The sequence below is a fragment of the Elephantulus edwardii genome, unplaced genomic scaffold, assembly GCF_000299155.1.
Source record: "Elephantulus edwardii isolate Elephantulus edwardi_28Jun2011 unplaced genomic scaffold, EleEdw1.0 scaffold00050, whole genome shotgun sequence".
Lineage (NCBI taxonomy): Eukaryota > Metazoa > Chordata > Mammalia > Macroscelidea > Macroscelididae > Elephantulus > Elephantulus edwardii.
Window position 1 is genome coordinate 2149688 of NW_006399800.1, and position 23749 is coordinate 2173436.

The 23749-nt window shown below is 37.5% G+C and overlaps 2 protein-coding genes and 1 pseudogene across 2 annotated transcripts in view; 1 reads left to right on the forward strand and 2 right to left on the reverse strand.

The window, feature by feature from the left end:
• LOC102849871 overlaps positions 1-648 on the reverse strand; it is a 3614-nt pseudogene extending 2966 nt beyond the window's left edge.
• Positions 649-5130: 4482 nt separating this feature from the next.
• TIPIN (TIMELESS interacting protein) lies at positions 5131-18438 on the forward strand. The gene is made up of 7 exons (XM_006886636.1): positions 5131-5267; positions 5517-5595; positions 5792-5867; positions 10206-10328; positions 10746-10809; positions 16957-17163; positions 18257-18438. The coding sequence occupies exons 1-7, from the start codon at positions 5135-5137 to the stop codon at positions 18436-18438; spliced, it is 864 nt and encodes a 287-aa protein (XP_006886698.1). The 5' UTR covers positions 5131-5134.
• Positions 18439-19698: 1260 nt separating this feature from the next.
• The window catches only part of DIS3L (DIS3 mitotic control homolog (S. cerevisiae)-like), a 33936-nt gene continuing 29885 nt past the window's right edge, over positions 19699-23749 (reverse strand). The window contains exons 13-17 of the mRNA XM_006886637.1: positions 23062-23216; positions 22786-22961; positions 21071-21216; positions 20187-20361; positions 19699-20094 (exon numbers count right to left, since the gene is read on the reverse strand). Coding sequence (XP_006886699.1) covers positions 19786-20094; positions 20187-20361; positions 21071-21216; positions 22786-22961; positions 23062-23216 — 961 coding nt within the window. The 3' untranslated portion in view covers positions 19699-19785. The remainder of the gene's footprint in view (positions 20095-20186; positions 20362-21070; positions 21217-22785; positions 22962-23061; positions 23217-23749) is intronic.

Consider the following 23749-nt stretch of genomic DNA (forward strand, 5'->3'; position numbering starts at 1 on the left):
TGGGTGTGTCAGAGGCAGTGCGGTTGGCGCAGGATAGAGCAGGGTTTAGGGCTGTTGTGCATAGGGTCGCTATGAGTTGCAAACGACTCGACGGCACATAACAACAACAACAATAATAATTTAAAAAAAGAAAAAAAAAGTACAACCCAATTGGAAAGGAAGTATAGGAAGAACCAACCCCAGCTAGATGAATTGACACAGTGATTACAGCAAAAGGCTCAAGTGTGCCAGATGATAAGGATGGCACAGAACAGGCGGCAGTTCATATCTCTTGTTTATAGGGTCTCTGAGTCGCAAACGACTCGACGGCACATAACAACAGCGAGTCAGAATCGACTAGACGCACAGCAATGTACTTAAAAGATAATGACTTGGCATTTTATTAAATAAAAGAGCTCTCATTCCAGTGGGGAGTACACAGGCAGGCGAAAGCGGTGGATTTGCGGGGCAAGTAGCACTAAGCGAGATCCACAGTCCGGTTGAGAGTGGGAGGCGGGACCCGGGCGGCCCCAGGTGGTCGCAGCTTTGGCGCCAAACGCCCCGAATTCTCGCGACGAGAAGCGCTAGGGTCTCGCGAGAGGTGCGGCTCCCGCGCGATCCCTGTGCTGGGCCGGAGCTCCCTGAAGTTTGCATGAGGTGAGAGCCCATGAGGTGATGGTGTCCTGAGAGCTTTACACGGGGAGAGGCAGCCCGGGGAGCCAGGAAACCGTAAACGAGCGGAAGAGTTTCAGGAAATAGCTGAGGAGCTGGGAGGCAGAACCGAGGTGGACGCGGCCTTAAGCGAGAAGGAGAAACCTGACTGGCCTGTACGGGTGGGAAGTAGAGGCGAACTGGGACGTGGGTGGGAAGTAGTTTTGTTTTTATTTTTTTTGGAAATAATTTTATGTTTCGAGTCTACTTTTAACTGAAGCCTTCGTTTAAGAGGGAGGGTACGTATTTACCATTTGTCGTAACGCTCCCAGTGTTGCACGGGATCTTGTAAACGTAGGAAGCAGCCTGTCAGTGCTGAATGAATAAGATTGGATACGGGAGCAGAAGAGGGAAGGGCCTTATTGAAGAAGAGTAAGGGTGGCCTCAAAGGGAGACGTTGCCGCAACCTGCTAAAACTTCCTTGAGACAGAGGGAGTTCTGGTTTGACATCCTGGAAAAAGTTGGAAAAGCAGAAACGACGTTTTAGAGGATGAGCTGTTTAGGTGCTGTAACTCCTATGGGGTTTGAGGACTGGCTGATGTGTGCCATCAGGCGATTTTGATGCAAAAAGACCCCATTATAACGGGGTAAGTCAATTGGTGCTTTTCTGGAGTGCAGTGCTGGTAAGGAGTTGCCCTGCCAACCCAAAGGCAGGCAGTTCAAATCCACCAGCTGCTCCGCCGGAGAAGGCCAGGCAGTCTACTCCATGCGATTTCCAGCCTCGGAAAACCCGCTGCAGGGTCAGCTCCAACAGCCGAAGTGTTTCTGCGAGCAAACCGCCTGGCCATTCTCTCCTTAGGGTTAGCGGCGAGCCCTTAACTATTATTGAACAATCAGGACTCTCTTGAGGAAATTAAAAAAACTCATATCAAAGTCCGAAGTGAGATAGTATGTGACTTTTGTCAAGAAGTGAAAAATGTGGTTGAAAGGAAAAGCAGTTAAAAAAAAAAGTTTGACTAGACATAAGATAAATTAGTTGCATTAATCTATTGTAGTGAATATTTTTTAAAAATATTTGATTGAAAACTAATAGGCTATGTAAACTAAAAATAATAAATAATAGGAAAAAGTGAAGTAAAAAATACAGGTGCCTTATTTTTCAGAATACTGAAAGAGTAATCAGTTTACTGACAACAGCAACATCCGATGCTGGGTCAGTGTCTTACATTAGGGTCCCAAGGACAACAACACTTAATACAGTTTTTATTCTTTCCTTGAAAGAGTCTCACCCTCAAAAATCTGTATTGCACTCCTCAGAGGGCTAAATATGCTTCCTGTGCATTAAAAGCTACTTTACATATTTCACTCATAACTACCCTTATTTTTTAAACGACAGATAATTCTTGTACCTTACTTGAAGATCAAGTGAGTAGTCAAAAGAAATTGACATTTTGTTTTAATGTATTTTCATAGCAATCCAGAGTGGAAGAGACCTTAGAAATTGTTTAGCTCCAGTGGTTTTACAATTTTGGGGACACTTTGGAAGTTTTTTTCTTCATTTTACAAAGAGTTATTGAATCCCCACTGTGTACCAGTGTTGTGGTTACAATGTTGAGCACAGACAGACCCACTTCCCTTTTACCTCTTAAGGTCACAGTACCTGAGAGAAAATTGATCAAGTAATCTCAAAAATAAGATCTAATATTGAAATTGGATAAGGGCTATAAAATAAGTGTGTATTTAGGAGGATTTAATGTAGGAAAATTGGAGCAGAATTTTCTGAGCTGCCATTTAGATCTGAAAGATATAAGTCAGGGAAAAACATTTAAGAAAACATTTGCAAAGATCGATTAGCATGATAGGTATTTCAATAAACTGAAAGGAGTTCAATAAACTCAAGCCCAATGTGGCTTGAGCCCAAAAATAGAGTGGTGAGAAATGAGTTGAGAGAGACAGTAAAAAGCCAGACCATGTAGCATTTAGCGATTTTATCTTCATAATGGTAAGAGAGTCATGAAATATGTAGGCCATGTAGTAATGTGATTATCATTTCTAGTCTTCTAACGATAATCTAGAGGAAAGATTGTACAAAAACAATTCCTTCATTACATTGAAGGAGTAGAAATCAAAGCAAGAAATGATAAATGGCAGTAGATATGGAGAGAAATGGATTAGTTTAAAGGATATTTGGGAAGATGGATAGTAACTGAGATAGGGAGAAAAAGACATTAAGAATGATTTTCCTATTTTGATAGGTGCCATTTACTGAGTTGAGAAAAAAGTTCCATTTTCTATTATAGTAAAGTAGTGATCTTTATTGAAGGGATTTCAGTTAGGAAGTAGCGATGTGGAGAGCTAAGCTGGAGAGAAAAATCACCTATAGATAAGTCTTCATTAATAGCATATGCACAGATGAGTGAAGAGGGCTTAGGATATAGTCTTAAGAGTGGTTGTTGTTAGGTGCTGTTGAACCTGTGTACAACAGACCAGAACTCTGTCCTGTCTTGTGCCATCGTTACCAGTCTTTCTGGCACTGTAGGCCATTGCTGCAGAATATTCCTCTCTTTCACCATCCCTCCACTGTCCCAGGGATGTTGCTCACCAGTGCGTATCCTTTCCTAGCAACATGTCCAAAGTATGTGCAAGAATTTTATCGTCTTTGCCTCCAAGAAACACGCTGACTGCACCTTCTCCAAGACAAGTCTGTCATGTTTTTTTGGCAGTACATGGGATATTCAATACTCTTCAATACCATAGTTCAGAGACATCAATTCTTTTTTTCTCTGTCCAGATCTCAGCAACATGGCAAGTTGACTGTGCCATCCTTATAATTTGTGACATAGTTGAACCCATTGCTACAGTCACGTGTCAGTCCATCTCATTGAGGATCTTTTTCTCTTTCTGACCTTTCCAAGCATAATGTCCCTCTCCAAGGAAAAACCTAGTAACATGCCTAACGTATGTGAGAAGAAGCTTCATTCTTGCTTCCAAGGAACATTCTGGCTGCGGTTTGTCCAAGAGATCTGTTTGTTGTTTTGGCTGTCCAAGTGCTCTTTGTGCCACAATTCAATCATCCCTATTCATTGCCCAGTTTTCATATACATAACAAGTGATTGAAAAGACTTAAGGTTGTTTTCTCAGTTTTTTTGATGATCAATATTTTGCTTGCTATTAATGATATTGTTTGAGAATTTCCACAATCTATTATTAAATCACCTTTCTTGAGAATGGAAACAAATATGAATCTCTTCAGCTAGTTGCCAGGTAGCTGTCTTCCAAATTCCTGGCAGACGTGGCACATCCAGGGCAGCTTTTGTTAATAATAGAGTGTATCCAACTACTATGGAAGGCAGTAGGTGCTTTCTCAAGAAGTTGGAAATAGAAATAACCTCTGACCCAGCAATATCACTAGTAGGAATATACCCTAAAGAAAGCAGAGCTGCACACCCATGCTTATTACTGCATTATTCACAATAGCAAAGAAATGGAGGCAACCCAACAGCCCATCAACAAACGAATGGATAGAAAAATTGTGCATTCAAATGGTGGAATATTGCACAGCACTGAAAAACAAGGAATTACACAATACAGGTGACCCTGGAGGACATTCTGCTGAGTGAAATATCTCAGTCACAAAAGGACAAGTATTGCATAATGCCACTGTTACAGAACAGGACTGACATGGGGCTTGGGGGGAAACAAAAAGAGGGGATAAATAGTGAACACTGCATTGAACAGATGAAGGAAAGAACTGTTTAAAAGGAATATATGATTAGGCATTATTTGTATAACAGTCCAGAATAAGAGATGCAGAGCAAAGTGGATTGGGGGGAGTGGACTGGAGAAGGGGTAGTGGGTGGAGGAAGAAATTATGCAACAATGAATGAATTTATTTTTTAAAGTGAACTGGGTGGGTAGGGAGGAAAATGGTGCATCAATGAATGAATGGAAAAAAGCCCAACTTTACTGTCGACTTTAGTTAAAATCACAATTATATATAAAATTTGCACCACCCAGGCACCTGGAGCTTTGCCTATTTCACACCCATATGAATTCTAATTTGAAACCCTCTGAAGAGTAAAAAATCACTATTTTTATGGTAGGTGAAACTGAACAGTTGTAAAAATCATGTAGTTGATTATTGATTTCTCACTTATTGGTGATGAGTCTGAATGAACTAATTTCTAAGTTTGGTGCTAAGACTAAATCTCAAGAGAGGCGATACCCCATTTTCTTGCATGTGAACCACCAGGACAAACTCCAGCCTTACTGTCTTTGGACCATACCCTCAGACTCCCATTTACTGAGGGAATTCAGTTCTGAGTTTCAACGGTCCAGTTATTTTTTTTTTTTCTCCCATAATATCTTTTCTTGATGGGTGAGTCTGAAATTTAGTTTAATTAAGTGGAACTTGTATTTTACTGCACTTGGGACTTGATGGTGGAAGGAAGACTGGATGAATGAAGGATATTTTGGGTTGTTTTTTTTTTCTCCAGAGGAAAGCATGCTGGAACCTCAAGAGAATGATGTACTTGAACTCCCAGATTATGAGCGTGTGGAAGATGAAACCTTCCCTCCTTTCCCACCTCCAGGTTCTCCAGAGAGAGGAGATGGTGAAGAAGCTGAACTTGATGAAGGTTTGTACAGGGAATTTAAGACAAGTGTCTGTTTTGTTGTCTACCTAACTTAGAAAGGATGTGTTTTATAAATGAGGCTAAAATTGTTTGTTTGTTGTTGTGTATTATTGAGTCAGATCTGACTGGCAGGAGGAGATTGCCCCTTCTTCAGCAGAGCACCTGCTTTGGGATTTTAGTGCAGCTTCTCGCCACCAGAGCTCCCTAGGCTAAAATGATTTAAATAGTATTAAATCTTGATGTTTTTCACAGAGTCAGAGAGAAGAATACCTGTTCCTGTGCCTCCAAAGAGAACAGTTAAAAGGAACTTACCCAAGCTGGATGCTCAGAGGTACAGTTACTATTGCCTTGTAGAGATAACTCTTCCTTTACATTTACTGTTTGTTTTCTTATTTTATAAGCTTTTGTTTGACATGATTTGGGCATCAGGTATTTATACTAAGACTTTTTTTTTCCTTCTTATGATCTGGGTTTGTTACTAGATGGATCTTGAAAACCTGAACTTCAAACCATATTTCTGTTCACAGATTAATTTCAGAGAGAGGGCTTCCAACCTTAAGGCATGTTTTTGATAATGTAAAGTTCAAAGGTAAAGGTCATGAGGTAAGAAATATCTGATTTTTATTTACGATTTTTGTTTTTTAAAATATCAAACTATGGACTCCATTACCATACTCTTAGAAATCTCGCAATTTTTGACTGATAGTTCAGGACCTGTTGTTCATAAGTCCACTGTAAGTCATTGTCAACTCAGTGATACCTAACACACAATATCATTTATTACCATATCTCATAGACACAGTGATGTAGTAGAATGGACACTTGTTTGATAAATCAGATAATTTGTCTTCTAGTCTTATTTTTGCCAGTGTACACCTATGATTTTAGGAAAATCACACTTGAATCTCTGAATTTAGAGGATTGAAGCTTGCCTACTTTAAAGGTTTATTTTAGGGCAGCTGTGGTGTTTCTTGTCACTTCCCTACCCTCCCCACTGACATTATGATCCAGTTCCTGCTTGGATTTACTTGTGAAAACATAGTTGGAATGCATCTGGCTCAGAACTAGGAGATACCAAACCTGGCCCAAAACCTTGATATTTCGGACTGGGATGCCAAGCTCATGAGGGCCCCCTGCTGCCCATGGATCAGCCTGCCCCGAGAGCCTGCTCACCCTCTAGCCACTGGCGTGTGGTCATTGCAGCCTCAGTGAGGTTCCTATTCCCTGGATCCTTAGTTGCCTTAGAGCAAAAATGGGGCTGCAGATAAAGAGCTCCCCTAATCTCCCCACATGCTCTCTCTACCCTTCTTCCAGTTGTGAATTAATTTTTGTAGAAGCTGAGTGTCTGCCTGTCTCCCTGAAGTGGCTGGTGTTTTTCACCTGTCACTTTTTCTGTTAGCCAAACTTGGGCTCCTCTTGGTTGGTTCATTTTGTGCATTAGTGATGCTGTGTTGAAAAATGAAGATAATTAAGAACTGTCAGTTCCTGTAAAAATTTATATTTCAAATGTTTCTCAATCTTTGAAGCATATAAACACATAGCTGTATTTGTTTTTACATTATCTTTTTTGATCTTTGCAAATTATGAAGTATTTTAAAATGTATTCTCTTTTAATTTTCAACCCATAGGGTAAGGTATTATGTAGCTAAAGAAATGGAATTTTAGAGTTCTGAGTATCTGGAGCCAAGACTTACTGTTCAATAAGCCCGTACAGAACAATGTTAAACCTGCAGTAGCAATTAGATATGCTATGCAGGATAATTTGGAAGAAAGAAGAGACTGGAGCCAGACCTTAATGGGAAGGCTGCTCCTTGTTCTGGGATGATATGATAATAGTTTGGTTGAGGTTGTAGTAGTAGTAGAGAGATGTACAACATAGAGGGCTTGAAGGTGATTATAAAACAGGAATCAAAAGTAATCCCAAGATTTAAAATCTGAAAGGCTGGAAAATCATTAACCATTGAACCAGATTTGTTGAGTAAGAAGATAATAAGGTTAATGGTTGGAACTGCCCAGGTACTCCCCATGCAAGAAGAGCCTTGGAAACCCTATGGGACATCTCTACTAGTTAATTGGGTAATAGTGTCACAGTGAATAGGATCACTCTGGAAACATTTAGTTAACCCCCCCCCCCCCATCTTTTAAATTTGCCCTTGAAAATTCTATTTTCTCATAATGTTGAATTTTCACTACTTTTTTCCTCTGTTTATAACTAAAGATTCCCTATTATACTTAGTTCCACTTACTATTTCCTTTGGATCTAGTATAAGAGTTGGTTGGTTAGCTGACCAGTTGCCTATAATAATTGGAAATTTATCTTAAGTGATTAAATTTTTTTTTTTTAAAGAACTTGTACCTTTATTAGAAAGGGAGACTGAAGGGAGCTCTGGTGGCCTAGTGGCAAGAAGCTGCGCTGCAATCCCTAAGGTGTGCTGTTTGAATCTACCAGATGCTCTTCCTGTGCCAGTTGTATCCAGTTCAATGGCACATAACCAAAAAAAAAGGGGGAGACTGAAAAGACTGCTTCAGGGGTGGTGGATCGAGCTGATTGGGGAGCCCTGAAGGTATAGCCCATAGTGACTTGTGTAAATAAAGGAGAGTCTACACTTCTGCCACTTCCATTTGACTCCTAGTGAGAAAGATGGGCAATCTCCCAGCTGCTTCCAGCCTTGGAAACCCAATGGAGGGTCAGCTGTGAGTGGTTTGATTGAACAGCAGTGACTTGAGAGAGTTGGTTGGCTTGACTGTTGGCTTCTAGACAAAGTAAAATAACAATGCTAAGTATTAGAATATTAAATGCTGCTGAGTACGTTTCCTTTTTTTTTTTTTTTTACTGATAGCAACCCCATCTGACAGAATAGAATTGCCTCATAGGGTTTTCTAGACTTACAGACTAAGGTGCAACTGATCCAGGCTGTGGTCTTCGCAATTACTTGCTATGCATCAGAAAGCTGGACAGTGATTAGGAATGAGGAGAATTGATGCCTTTGAGCTTTGGTGCTGGAGAAGAGTACTGAATATACCATGGACTGCTAGGAGAACAAATAGGTTTGTCCTAAAGAGGATTCTAAAGCTTCATCTGACATGCTTTGGACATGTTGGAAGGAGGAACCAGTTCTTTTGAGAGTGGAGGGACTGCACAAGAGAGGAAGACCTTTGATGAGAGATGGATTGACTTAATGACTGGGGTAATAGGGGTAGGTGTGTCAGAGACAATAAGGTTGGCACAGGGTTCAGAGCTGTTGTATATAGGGTCCCTATGAGTCACAAGTGACTCAACAGCACATGAAAATAATAAAATATACCCGCAAATCACCAGTTCTTTTCTTCCCAGAAACTTGTTGATGTATTCGAACTGCCAGCCTGTCAGTTAACAAACAAATGCCTGACTGATAAGGGCACGAGGGCCCCTCACAAATGTTTACTTATTTTTCCCCCCTTGTGAAAATGTACATGGCAAAACATACACTAACTCACTAGTTTGGGCATGTACAGTCAGTAACATTCTTAAATTTTTCACCACCATTATAAACTTAATGCTTCCTTATCTTCTCATTCTTTCCAGTTGCTAAATATCAGTTTGACCAAATAGAAGTAATTTTTTAAAAAAGCTCAATGCAGGAAGTTTTGGTGGCCTAGAGGCAGGAAGCTGCACTGCAATCCCAGAGGTATGTGGTTCAAATCCACCAGATGCTTCACTGGAGAAGGACAGACAGTCCCCTGTACCAGTCAGATCCTATTTGACGGTACACACACAAAAGAATTTTTTTTTAAAAAAGCTCAAACCTTAAACAATTCTTAGGGAGCTTTGGTGGCCTAGTGGCAAGAAGCTGCTCTGTACTCCAGAAAGTATGTGGTTTGAATCCACTAGATGCTCAGCTGTGGCCAGGAGAAGGAGGAACAGTCTTTTCCTGTGCCAGTTGGATCTGATTCTGTGGTACACAACAAGAAAAAAGTAAACAGTTCTTTACTGATTAACTTAAACTATTGTTTGGTTTAAAGATAACTTCAGTGGATAGATTCAGCTGAAGGTTTAGAGATTACCTCAGGGTCTTAATTTCTAGGAACCATCCACCCTCAGTGGCAGCACCTGCCCTCTTTCAACAGCTCTCTCATTTCAAGATCCCAATAAGTAGATAAATATAATACAGTGAAGTCAGAAATTGAACTATAATTTTTCCTTTTTGTCACGTTTAAACACTGATTTTAATTTTATTTAATAAAATTGTAATGCTAATTGAAATTTAAAATACAGAGGGGTAAAGTGGTCTAGAAATGGTGAAACTCTTTGCTAGTCTTTGGTACTTTGCCCTTGAGATTTTTACTGACTGCTGAATTTTTATTTATTTTTTTTTAATTAATTTTAATGGAAGTTTAGAGAGACTTATGGTTTTCATTCATTCATTGTTTCCATTCATTGATTCTTGCAGAGTGCTGGAATTCTTAATGCTTTTTTCTTTATGTGATTTAGGGACCTGTCATGTTTACTTATTCCTAAAAGATATATGGGAATATTTAAAAATTAATTTTTAGGTTTTATTTTACTTTTCTGAAGACACATGTGTCTTTTAACTCTTTACTAAATTTCCTCTGGATTTTTCTCCATTTCTTTTTATCTATTATTATTATTTTAATTTTAATGAAAATTTACAGAGACTTTAGATTTCCATTCATTCATTGTTGTACTTTTCTCCCTGCCCCCCTTCCCCACTTAACTTTTAAAAGGAAAAAAAAAACACCCTATGTCTAGTGTTCTTTTTTTAAAGACTAATCTTCATACAGATATTTTTCTTCATAAAATTCCTTTTAGAAGTTTTTCAACCTTGTGAATATGAGATAACTCCAGTGACTTTGGCAGTACTTTACCAATTCTAAAATCTGCTGACAGGGTCAGTTGTGGGAAAGAATCTTCTGTTTAGCATTTTTATTTTTATGTGCCAGGCTGAAGACTTGAAGAAGCTAATCAGACACATGGAGCACTGGGCACATAGGCTATTCCCTAAACTGCAATTTGAGGATTTTGTTGACAGAGTTGAATACCTGGGAAATAAAAAGGAAGTTCAGGTAAGTGTTGAGTTACGAGTATCCTTCACAATGCTAAATAGTACAAGGGTAGATTTGATTGAAGTTTAGAAACAGTAGTGCTTTGAGTTATTAAATTTTTAAGTGTAATAAATATAAATAAATACTTGATTTTATTATGGAAACTTTAGACAACTATGCAATACAATACTTTAGACAACTAGGAATAGTCAGTAAAGATGCTTAAGAGAAATTTTTGGTGGGTTGGGTGTTTTGTTTTTTTTTTCTTGAAGGCTGCTAAATAGCTGTTTGAGGTTTTCATTTTGGAATCTTTAGGAAGAAATAAGATTAATAAGCTGTTTGATTATAAATCTCTTGAAACTCAGAAATGAATAACTGAACAAACTCTCTTCAATATTACTCACAAAAGTACCACAATACTGTTTTAAAATTTTTCAGACCTGTTTGAAACGAATTCGACTTGACCTCCCTATTGTACATGAAGATTTTGTCAACAATAATGGTGAGAATACAAGTTTAGGTCATCTATAATTCTGCTTTTAGAAATGCATTAGATTGAGATAGGCAATATTACAGGACTAGATTTTAGGCATATAATTAAAGTATGACAGCCTAGGACTGAGTTAAAATGCTTTCGCACAGCTAAAATATATAGGATTTCTTTATTAAAGATCTTGCTGCCATACCTTTAGAGATATAAAAATATGTTAAGCCTTAGAACATAGCTTTTTAGGACTGATGGTGTTTGGTTTTTTTTTTTTTGTCTTTACGCTGTTATCTTTTTTACTATCAGGTCATACCCTGTAGTGAGTTTTCAGAGGCAGTAAATTGGAAGGAGATTGCTCATCTTTCTCCCATGGTGCTGTTTCTGGATTCAGTCTGCATACCTTTGCATTGGCAGTGCTGTTCTTTCCACTAGGGCACTGTTGTTATGTGTGATCAAGTCACCTGCAACTCATATTGACCCTATTTACAACAGCCCTATAACCTGCTCTGCACTGTGCCAGTCTTATTGTCTCTGACACACCCACCCTCATTACCCCACTCATTGAATCAGTGCATCTTATCAAGGGTCTTCCTCTGCTGCACTGTCCCTCTACTTTCCCTTTCCATTGTCTGGTCCCTTCTTGCAGCATGACCATAGTATGTCACTCGAAGCTTCAGAATCCTTGCCTCCAAGGAACAACTTGGTTTAAGCCTCTCCAGGGTGAATCTGTTCATTCTCTTAGCAGTCCATGGTATATTCAGTACTCCAATACCACAGCTCAAAGGCATTGATTCTCCTTATATCATCCCTAGTTATTGTCCAGCTCTCTGATGCATAGCAAGTGATTGCAAAGATCATGGCTTGTATCAGGTGCACCTTAGTCTCCACACTGACATCATTGCTCACTAGAGCTCCATTTATTTTGCCTTTACAGTACATATAAAATGTACCTATGGGATAGTAAGCAGAATAATTTGAGGTTGAAATAGCTTGCATTTCATTTACTGTATAGTTCTTGGACATAGAACTTTACTTAAAGACCTAAGTGACTGTTCTCGGTATTGATTGCATTGTTAGTTGTACAGTGCAACCATAGACGGTCACTCACATCAAAACAGTGGTTCCTGCCGACAGGATCTGTATAGTAATCAGACTTCCTGTGCGATGGCTCCACACATGTTTGTGTATGAGCAGAAAATAGTTACTGAAGATAGTTTCTACATGTCAGCTCTTAAAAAGCATTGCTAACTTTCCTCTAAAAAATTAAGGTGATCTAAATACTTTAGCTACTTTCTAAAATACTTTATTAATTTTTTTTTGTAAGATGGTCTGCACTGATGATAGATTTGATATATGGAAAAGAGTTTCTCATTACTGCACACATCCCCTCTGCATAGGCCACTGGGTTATTTTTTCAGCAACTTTTTGAACTGTACACTATGTACATAAGTGTATAGATAAAGGTATTTTACGGGCTTGCAGATAAATGAAACAGGCAGGCATAACTGTCTCTAATTGTAGTCTGATACAGGGTTTCATTAAATGTATGAATTTGACATAGAGTGGGGTGTAAGAGAAAGCAGTTACCCATCCTCCAACAGCTGATTCTCACCAACGGTGACCGTGTATGTGTCAGAACTGTGTCCTAAGGAGGGAGAACCTTTCTCAGAGGAAGTGTCACAAGTACTTTGAGAGTAGCTGAGGTCAGACAGAGATGATTTTAGTTAGAGGGAGTTGCTTGTGCAGAGCCGTAAGTTAGCAGACCATTTAGGGAATGATAAGCAGCTAAATTAGCATACAAGGAGCTTTCTGTCAAAAAGTGCTTTGCTGGTTGGATTTTATTTTCTTTGTATATTAGAGAATATATTATTCTCCAGACTTTTTTTTTACAGATCAAAAAAATAGTAAAACAGTTTTCAGCATTTATTTATAAATACAGATACTATTTTTTAAAATTTTTTTAAATACAGATAGTATTGTATTGATATACAATGTGTATTTTTTGTTTTCACTAAAAATACATTATAGTTTTGAAGTGAGAACAATGCAGTTGAATATGTTGCTGAATACATTTTTCTCAAAATCTTGTATTAACTTGGAAAATAAAATTAGTTCTGTTTGTAGAGTTGTTATTTTTTTCTTCTCTCTCTTCCCAGTTCTTGATTTTTGCCTTACAAAGACTTAAATCCAAATGGAAGTAGAGCATCATTAATTGAACTTAAATTTCTATTTTTCAATCTCATTCATTAACTCATGGAATTTTGTGGCTTACTAGCAAATTTTCTTCTACTGTATGTCAGTAATTTGTTGTGTGTGTGTACTGTCAAATAGGATCTGACAAGTATAGGAGGATATTGCTCCTCCTTCTCCAGCAGAGCATCTGGTAGATTCAAACCGTGTACCTCTGAAATTGCAGTGAATCTTCTTGGCACTGGCCACCAGAGCACCCTTGTATAGCAGTAATTTAATTTTTTTTTTCTTTTTTGAGATTTTAATGAAATTTTATGGGGAACTTGGATTTCTATTCATTCATTGTTGCACATTTTCCTCCCTGCCCCACCCCAGTTTGCTTTTCTCTTTGACAAAAAAAAAGCTTTCATTGTTGTACAATTTCCCATCCCTATTCCAGTTCACTTTACTATGCAGCGCTTACTCTGGACTGTTGTTATATCAGTAATTTTTTAAAAGTTAAAAAAATATTACCATATTTCTTTTTCTAACAACTGCATTGTCACTTCTCTACTCAAAGTTCTTAAGTCTGTTAATATTTTTTTTATACACACTTGATGGCATCCTATATTGACTTGTTTCTAGCTCTAGATTCTTTGTTATAATACCTCACCTATGAATGTTGCAGTGACTTAATTCTGTATGTGATACTTTTTTTAACCTATTTTTAATTTTTTACAGCATAATCTTCCCATTTTTTTTCATTCATTCGTTATTGCACATTTTCCTCCCTTCCAATCCCTCCCCCCATTCGCTTTTCTCTTTGAAAAAAAATTCTTTCAAACAGGTCTCTCCCTCATCTGTTTCAATGCAGTATACATTATTTATCCTCACTTTTCTTAGATTCCCCTAAACCCAGTGTCAGTCCCATTTTACAGTAGTACCACTCTGCAGTATTTGTCCTTTTGTGACTGAGATATTCACTCAGCATAATGTTCTCCAGGGTCACCCATTTAATATTTCATGAGTTCCTTGTTTTTCAAGGCAGCATAGTATTCCACTGTGTGAATATACGACAGCTTCTCTATCCATTCATTTGTTGATGGACACTTGGGCTGTTTCCAACTCTTTGCTATTGTGAACAAAGCAGCATTAAACATAGGTGTGCATATATCTAATTGGGTGGCAGTTCTGGTTTCTTTAGGGTATATTCCCAGTAGTGGAATTGCTGGGTGAAATGGTATTTTTATTTGCAGCTTTTTGAGCAAGTGCCATACCACCTTCCACAGTGGTTGCACCATTTTATACTTCCACCAACAGTAAATAAGAGTTCTAGTTTCTCTGCAACCTGGCCAGCATTTGTTGTTTGCTGCTCTGTTAAACTTTACTATTATTACTGGGGTGAGATGATATCTCATAGTTGTTTTGATTTGCATCTCTCTTAGAGCTAGGGATTTTGAAAACTTCTTCATGTGTGTTCGCCATCTGAATGTCTTTGATGAAGTGTCTGTTCATAATCCTGTGCCCATTTTGCAATTGGGTTGTGATGCTGATTTTTAAAAAAAATCCCATTTTAATGTTAGTTAGAATGTTTTTACTTTGGTTTTCCATATTAGAAGTTTATTACTCTTAAATACATCTTTTTGCCTCACAGAAAAGTAATTCTATGACTTGGAATCACATATGCCCAGGCACACTAGAAACCTCATATATTGTATAAGTGGTTCTAATGCTTGCTTGCTTGCTTGCGGCTTAACTTCAGCACCGTTTTCTGTATGAACTCAATCAGTATTTCCTGACCCCAAAATACAGTTTTTATCATATTAGAAGGAAAATGTGAATGATTTTGTTTTCACTATTAAGGGAAAAAAACCTCCAAAGAGGTTTGCGTGAAAAAGGGTTAGATTAAATACCATATGATTTTTAATAGAATACTTAATAAAGGTTTGTTGATTGTGATAGTGTTTTTGCTTTTTGGGTTTGGTGAGGTGTTTTTTTAGCGCTCCTCAGCCAATGCTTCTAGGCACAAACAATACATAGGATATGGATCCTCAAAACCAAACCCAGTGCTGTCTCATGGGTTTTCACTCATAACGACACTGTAGGACAGAGCAGCACTGCCCTAAAGGACTCTTGTAAAGCTATCAATCCTTAAAGGCATACACTGATAGTTCTCTCAGAGCAGCTGCTGTTTGAACCGTCAACATGTTTGTTTTTGTTAGCAACTTGATGCTTATCTACAGCACCAGCAGGGCTCTTCATGACAAAGATAATATATGTAAGTTAATATTTCATAATGGTTTTTAAAAATTTTTTTTGGCTTAGAGCTGTTGAAATTACCTCTTAATATAGTTGATTGAGCTCTGGTGGCTTAGTGGTAAAGATTTGCACTTTCAGCCCTAAGGCACAAGGTTTGCATCTACCAACTGCTCTGTAAAAGAAAGATGGACAGTTACTTCTGGTGCCAATGAAAATCCGATTAAAGGTCAGCTATGAGTCTGTTCTGATTCGACTGTACAAAATAACAACTAGTATGGCTGATAGAGAAACTAAAGTGTCTGCATTTTTAAAACCTTTGCTTGTCATTTGATTTCCACTTGCACCTGCTATTTTATGAAAATGTTTTTAAGCTACCACTTGTTCATTTTATTGGTTTGTGTTAAGCCAGATAATATCTATTTACTTTATTGAGTATGTCAGGATATGTCAAAATGACAGAATGAGTGAGGGCCTGTCAAGACCACCTTTAATAGAGAATTGCCAGCATTCCTTTTGATTAGCTCAGAAGACAAGACAATAACGCCATTTGTCAAGTGACAGTCCATCAATGTCAATTCTTTGTTTTAGTTGTAAGGCAGTGAAACTTAATTTTTCTTAAATTCTTAAGTAAAATATGAATGGAAGATCTTCTGTTTACTTTCCAAATATCTGTGGATCGTTTTGGGGATATCTTACATTGACCTAACCCATGTACAGGTTTTAAGGGTTTGTTAAGATATGTATAGAGAGCACTGATTTTGTTGTTGTTGTCATTACTAACAACTTTGAAATAATCAGATCTCTAAATTTCTTTTTTCCTTTTTGGATGTGTTTGCTCTATAAAAGAACATAACCTATGTATGATGATTACTATGTACTGCATGTTACTTGTCATATGCCATCAAGTTGGAACTGACTCCTGACTGTCCCTCTAGCAAGTTTTCAGAAGCTGTACATTACACTGCATTGCCCATCTTTATCCTTTGGAGCAGGTGATGATTTGAATCACCTTTCTTTGGACTGGCAGGGCAGCTTATTATTTATTCACTAGAGCTCCCTGTATAGACTCTCTTATACATACTATAGAATGAAAATGAGGTTTAGGTTCTTCAAAATTTTATTAGCCCAAGTATAAAATATTTTTAATCATAACTAAGAACTTTTCCTTTCATGTATATGTCTAAATTAGTTTTTCTATTTAATGTAAAATATCTTTTCTTAAAGTGATTCATAAATACTTACTTGGCTCAACCATGTATTTGCTACATTCTCATACCTCACGCTCTGCATCCAGAGTGAGTATGAGAATGTAGCAAATGCTCGAGTGCTCTTTGGAGGCAAGGACAGCGAACCTTGTCTCACATAACTTTGGGTATGTTCTTCCAAGAGGCTGTTCCTTGGAGAAGGAAATCAAGCTTGGAAAGGCAGAGGGGCAGCGAAAGAGAGGAATACCCTCAGTGAGATGCATTGGTACAGGGTCTGCAGCAGTAGGCTCAAGCTTGTCAGGGATGATGAGTGGCTCAATATAGGACAGTGTTCAGATCTGTTCATCGGGTCTCTATGAGTTGTACTTGACTGGACTGTACTTAACAACAACATCCCTAACATGGTTTCTTCAAGTTTATCATCTTGCCACTTTAAACTGATTTTCAATTTCTAACTGCATAAAGTTTTTCTCTTAAGTAGTCTAACACTACAGGTACATATTAACATACTTTTTCTTTTACATTATAGACGAAATAGTAGAAAATAATGACCATGATATAACTGCTACTGAATTAGATCCGTTTTTGACAAGCTCATCTGCAACTGAAAGGTTTGCTCCTGAGTCAAGTAGAAGCCTAACAGAAGAGCAGCAACAGAGAATTGAGAGAAATAAACAACTGGCCTTGGAAAGAAGGCAGGCAAAGCTTCTGAATAACAGTCAGTCCCAAGGAAATGGTAAATTTTATGTGGGTTTTATGTGCTGCCATTAATAATCCAAGAGGATGTTAGAAGTTTTAACTTTGCTACTATCCATACCCCAAAATAGAGTACCACTAGGAATAGAAAAATGTGATACAGTATGTTTACATATATTTGTCTGTTTCGCTGTTTAGAACCTGAGAATATGTTTTAATTGCCGTTTGTTGCTTCTGTTGTGAGCTGTTGTAACCACTTTTGGTGGAGATTAGCATGACTGACAGTAGCGTCTCCTCTCCCATTTAAAACAGACTTAGTTATGTTTAAAACAGACTGTGGGTTTGAAGACTAGATAACGAAGTTTGCTAGAGCTGTATTTTAAAATAATTACAAGTTAATTTTGGATTAAGTGAGCATAGAAAATGCTCACTTTTTGCATAGAAAATCCTTTTTTCAATTTTGCTTATCCTTTTAAAATGGGAAAATAAAAATGATAATAAGTAGTAAGATACACCATGTTGTAAAACATGTTTTGCCCAAGATAATAAAGTTCCCAAGTGAAAGTTAATCTGTAACTAAATTACTAGGATTTTCCCCATGAGTAATTAGCTTTTAGCTCTATAAATGGGTATTAGTACTATGTGAAAAATTGCATACAGATAGAACTGTTATGCACTGACTTCCTTGCTGTCATCCTCAAAGCATGCCTGCAATAAAAATTAAAGCTCATCTTTTATATGACTTTAAAATTTGCCAAACTACAAACTTTAATTTTTCTTTACAGTAGATCACTTTTATTATGATTTGCATGAAAGTTTTCAAATTATTTTGGCTTAGATTTTTACCATCTTTCTAGTTGTTGTTTGCTGTTGAGTTGGGTATGACTCACAGCAACCCTATACTGATTTTTAATTTTTTAATTTGGCTGTAATTCAAGAAGTTGAATTTAGTCCCTTTCGAGACCATTAAACAATTTTAAGTGGAACTTTTACATTTATAAAAATGGGTTTACTTATAAGAAAATGGTCATGATCAACATTAAGTGATCATTATTTTTTACTGACCATAGCCTGTGAAGAGACTCTCAGATCAGATGCTTCCAATAGTATTAATGTGATAACCTCTCTTGCAGACTTGCTAGTGGACACACCCAGGACACACCCAATACAAGTGGTTAATACAAGTGAAGATCAAAAAGAAGAGATATCAAATGGATTACATGAAGACAGTCTAGAAAGCCTACGTGATGATGTTGCCGATACTGTAAATGCACAGGAGGAATCAGAGAAAACACAGCCGGACCAGTCTTTTTAAATGTACAGCAGTAATTTTAAGCTGGACTCATGATTTTGAATAGGCCTCAATAAGAGAGAGTGTATTAACTTGCTAACCTTCCTATTGGGGTTAACTGTGCTCGATATATTCCCTACTACTGCTAAGTGAATGTCCTTACCTAGTAAAGCTTTTACAGGTTTCTGTTTAAAACATGCTATTTATTCTATTTATTTACAATTATGGTTTTAATTTACTTTTTAACAGTATTCTCTTTAGTGTTTATTTTTATATAGGTGAATAGGACTTCATAAAACGATTTGTACTTAATAAGGAGTTTGTATTGGTAATGTATCATTGGATGCATCGTTTTTTAAAACACTGGTAAAAACCAACTGGTGGCTGTTTTAAGATGTTGAGTATTAATAACCGTTTTTTAAAAGTAAAATTTTTTTAAAAGTATAGCCTTAATGAAATGTCTCATGGCTGTTTAGTTTTGCTATTACATAATGTTAAAAGATTTTCATATATTTACATCTATTTTGAGGAATCACTTTAAAATTTCAAAGGTCACATAAGAAATACTGCCTTAACTGTTGTTTGGTTTTGAGTTGAGCCCGACTCATAACAACCCTATGAACAAAAGGCCTGAAGCCCCTCTACAACTCTCGACATTCATCAAAGTTCACAGAGTGCCGGTGCTAAATATAGAACTTCAAAGAATAGGGCACAGTTTTCTCACTGATTTGAAGTTCCCTAAGGAATAAAGGACTTAAGACTAAGTAGTGAGAAGAACATGTACAATAGTGACAGAAATAAAGGTTTAGGAAATAAAGAATTGGGAATGGTGAAGGCTGGACCTGACGAGAGTCCTCCCCTACTTGGGTTTGTTAACTTGGTCAAAGTAGGGGGGAAGCACTTTGTTGACACAGCCAAGTGAAAATAAAAGGAGTGGTTCTTAGAAGATTTCAGTTAGGTCAAGGAGGGAAAGGTTAAATTGACCTTTATCAGCGAGACGTGTTTTCAGAAGGGGACAGTCCTTTGAAAAAGACATCCTGGAATGGTGGAGGGTCAGAAAGATGGATTGACAGCAGTGACTGTAGGGTTCAGCACAATCATGAGGATGGCACAGGATAGGGAAGTTCTGAATCTGTTCCTAGGGTCAGTTCAGCTGTCAACTTGATGACACCTAACAAGAACCTAATAGCATAGAACTTTTTATTGCCAAGAAATAAGTTTTCCACCATGACTGCGCTACACTATATTTAAAACAAGTTTAATTATGAGAACATTTTACACGTGGGCTGGGACATTGGATGACACCCATTAGGTGTCGTTGTCAAAGGTAAAATAGTCACTGAATATAAAAGCACCTTTAAGAAAATTCTGTCACATTCCACCGTTGTCTGAAACATCCAGGAGAGCCAGGTCCTTTATCTCTTCTAGAAGCATGTACAGGCTTTCCCCCTTTGTTTGGCAGTATTCTTGATATTCTTCCTGAATGGTGTTAACTTTGATTTCTTGGGCAAGCTGAGCTTCTTCCACAGATCTGGTTACTTCTTTCACTAATTCACTCTTCAGCAAGAGGGAGCTCTGGTCAGAAAGTTCTGTGTTTGGTACCATGTATGGCTTGTTGCTTATTAATTCAAGCCTGATCCGATCAGAATGGTAGCGTGAAGCCTGTACAGATATTTTTACCTATTATAGTTGGGGGGGGGGAGAATGCATATTATTAAATTACATACTTTGCACTTTACATTGAAAACATTGCTCAAGAAAAATAGACTTACTGTCACATGGTCAAACAAATGGAATGTAACAGAGTCCCCTCCAGTTGTGGTGGATGTAATTTTGTTTTGAAATCGCTGAAGGGATCCTGGTTTCCATTCAGAACGGCTGTCTTGGCCACATGCGATAACTAAACCGTCTTTATTTTTTAGGTAAGCAGCACCTTTAATCCCATACCTGAATCATTGACAATAAAATTCCAAAGATAATGTAGTTACTATGCCAATCTTTCATACTTAGAGTTTTTCTTCTAAATTAAAAGCAAATTAATTTTCCTGTGATTTACCTCCAACCCTAAAGCTATTCTTTTTTCCTCTAAAACTATTTCTATATAAGAAAGTAAAACCTTTTACAAGGTCTGATCACTGATAGATATACTCGATTCTAATCTCTTACCTCATACTTAACATAGGGTTATACATTATGCACATGTAACTTTGTTGTTATGTGCAGTAGAGTCATCTGTGCCCCACAGTGACCCTGTATACAACAGCTCTGAAGACTGCTCTGTCCTGAGCCAGTCTTGCTAATCCCAACACACCAATACCCGTTGCTCTAGTTACTATATCAATCCATCTCATCTAGGGTCTTCTCCTGTGCTGTGTGTCCACCCTTCTAAGCATGATGTCCTTCTCTAAGGACCAGTATCTCCTGGCCATGGGCCCAAAGTATGTGACAAAGTTATTTAAAATACTATTTGTGGTCTTGATTTTTTTTTTAAATATCCCTTTTTTTTACTAGTTTATTTACAAAATTCAAATACAAATTTGAACAAATTCTTTCAATTTCCCTAACCCCCCCACCCGCCAAATTGTACAACCCAATGATTAATCTGTTCTTGATTTGTAGTTTGATGTCTTAATCATTTTGTTGGGTGTAAACATACCTTGGTATAAATACAAGCACACCATTTGTTCTAATTGAGTAAATGACACCGTCAGATATGCAACGCTCCTCAGTTTCAGGGTCTCTGTCTTTAAAATACATGCACTGGAAAAGCTCAGTAGACTGCTTCTGAGAATGCTGTGCTGCCTGCAACATGAAGCACACACAAAGCATGATAGGTTTCCCTGACATTTCCAGAAGGAACAGGGAATTCATATTCATACATAAATAGTCTTTAAAAAGGCTAGATTTTATAAAGTCCTTAATACAAACCTATTGTTCCCTCAAAAATTAGAAAATTAAGAAAACCTTTTCTTTAGAAGCTGCTTTTCATCATTACAGTGACTTAAAGATGATGGAAGAATTGATGCCTTTGGGTTGTGGTGGTTGAGAATACTGAGCATCCCATGGACCGCTCAAAGGACAAACCCATTTTGGAAGAAATGCAGTTCATGTGCTTCTTCGAGGCAGGGATGGTGAAATCAGTCTCACATACATGTTAGGAAGGGCCAGTCCTTGGACACTGTACAGGAAAGGTGCAGGGTCAGCAAAAGAAAGACCTCTTAGGAGATGGATCAATGGAGTGACCAAAAATGGGCTGGACACTGAGGATGGTGCAGGATCCAGATTTGTTTATAGGGTTGTAATCAACTTGGTGGAACCTAACTATAACTACATTTCATCAAATCATTAATGGCCATTCAGTCAATTCTGAGTCAACTTTTTCATGCATTACAGAAACAGATCCCTGACCTTTCCCCCCACAATACCATTGGTTAGGTGCCAGTCACTAACCTTTGAGCACAAACTGCAAGAGGCTGGCAAATCTGATATGCCCATTTCAGGTAGGGTAGCACAACTAAATGTTCCCTTTATTTTCAAATTTGCTCTACCAAATTCAGTGTAAACTGATGACACTATTTTGGAGGACAACTTAGCAATGTATCAGATTTTATCTGTATAACTTTTGACTCAGCAATCCCATTTCCGGGTAAAAATCTGACAAGTTAGCAGAAGTATATAGGATGGTCATAAAATGGATTAACTAAAATCCAACAGAACTTGCTTCAAGATGGAAATGTTTAATCTGCCTTGCAAAATAGGTAGTCATTAGACATACATGAAAGGTTAAATGTAGAGCAACTGAAGAACTAAAATTTTAATACTTTGTTTTAATCAGTTGAAATTTAAATAGCCACTGTAGTTAATGGCACAGCATAGCACCAAAACATGATAAAACTGGAAAATAAGTTATCTTTAAGATAGAACACAATGCAGCTTCTAAAATGATAGTGTAGCTTTATCAACTGAAATGGCACACAGTCGATATCAAGTGCATTGAATAACAGATTTCAAACAGCAGTGTGATATGCTATTTATACATTAGGATTATCTAGGATCATTACTAATAATTAGCTTGGGTGGAAAGATTATAGGAGTCTACTGTCTTTTTAGATCTTGTTAACATTTCTCCATTTTGGAAAAAAAAACGTTTAACTTACTATTCAACCTCTCAACTCTATGTAAACAACCCTTGAACACTTGTAAATCTAGAGTAAATCTACTCAAACTAATTTTCCATCTTATTTCCATGGCTAGAGTAATTCTAGATTTGAATTTAGTAGAATGTATTTGATACTTCATTCTGTTACACAATACAGCTAATACTCTCTTAACAAAAGAGATGGCAGGGTAGAATTTAAAATACCCTCTTACTCGGTTTCTGCTGTTGATATGTCTGCACAATTCCTCAAGATCTTTGTTGCTGAACAGATTTCCTTTCATTTCCACTTTATCTTTTGAAATGGCCGCCATTAACAATCGGTGTACTATGATATCAGAATATCTTCTTATTGGAGAAGTAAAATGAGTATACTTATCTAATGCAAGACCTTTAAAAGAAACCAAAAGCTTGAAATAGCACCAAAAACAAATGTTTGCAACTACTGATTCAAGGTTCTCCCCACACATAGGAAAATGTTTTCAAATCACCATAATGGTGGAACTCTTCCTCCGCACACGAGCCAGTGGAGAAGTACAAGGCATTCGACATGGCCTGCGTAGCCATAGAGCGCAGCAGCCTGTTCACGATGGGATCACTGGGGTCGTGGGCGCTGTCCAGTGAATCAGCCAGTGTTTTATTGGATCTGACAGAAACCAGAAAAACATTTTCAGTTCCCAGCAATAATTTACAGATCAGCACTCTGAGGGGAACCCTTTACTCATGAGCTGAAATAAGTGCTTGCCTGACAGTAGTTATATTTATGTTGGACCCATCTTAAAGGCTCTCTATTTAACCACTGAAATCTAGTTTGCTTTTAAGGTTTAAACAACAAAAGAAAGTATGTATGTAAAATTTAAGTATGTTACTTAACTAGTTAACAATGTGCTGATATTCTCTGGGTTAACTTAACACTTGGCACACAGTAGTTGGTCAGATACGTGCTGAATTGAATTCCTAGTACCCTGAAACTTAAATATCCCATACAGGTTAGATATTGGATTGGACTCATCCCCCTCCACCCCCATTTTTTTATAAGAATTACTGAGCCAAAGAATTCAAAACTAAGCTACACCCAAATTATACCAGTAAACCCAAGTTAGCGTATCCTTTAAAGGGAGAAAAATGTTGTATTTATTTATGCTCAAAATAATACTGTCAAAACAAAAATCCCCCAGG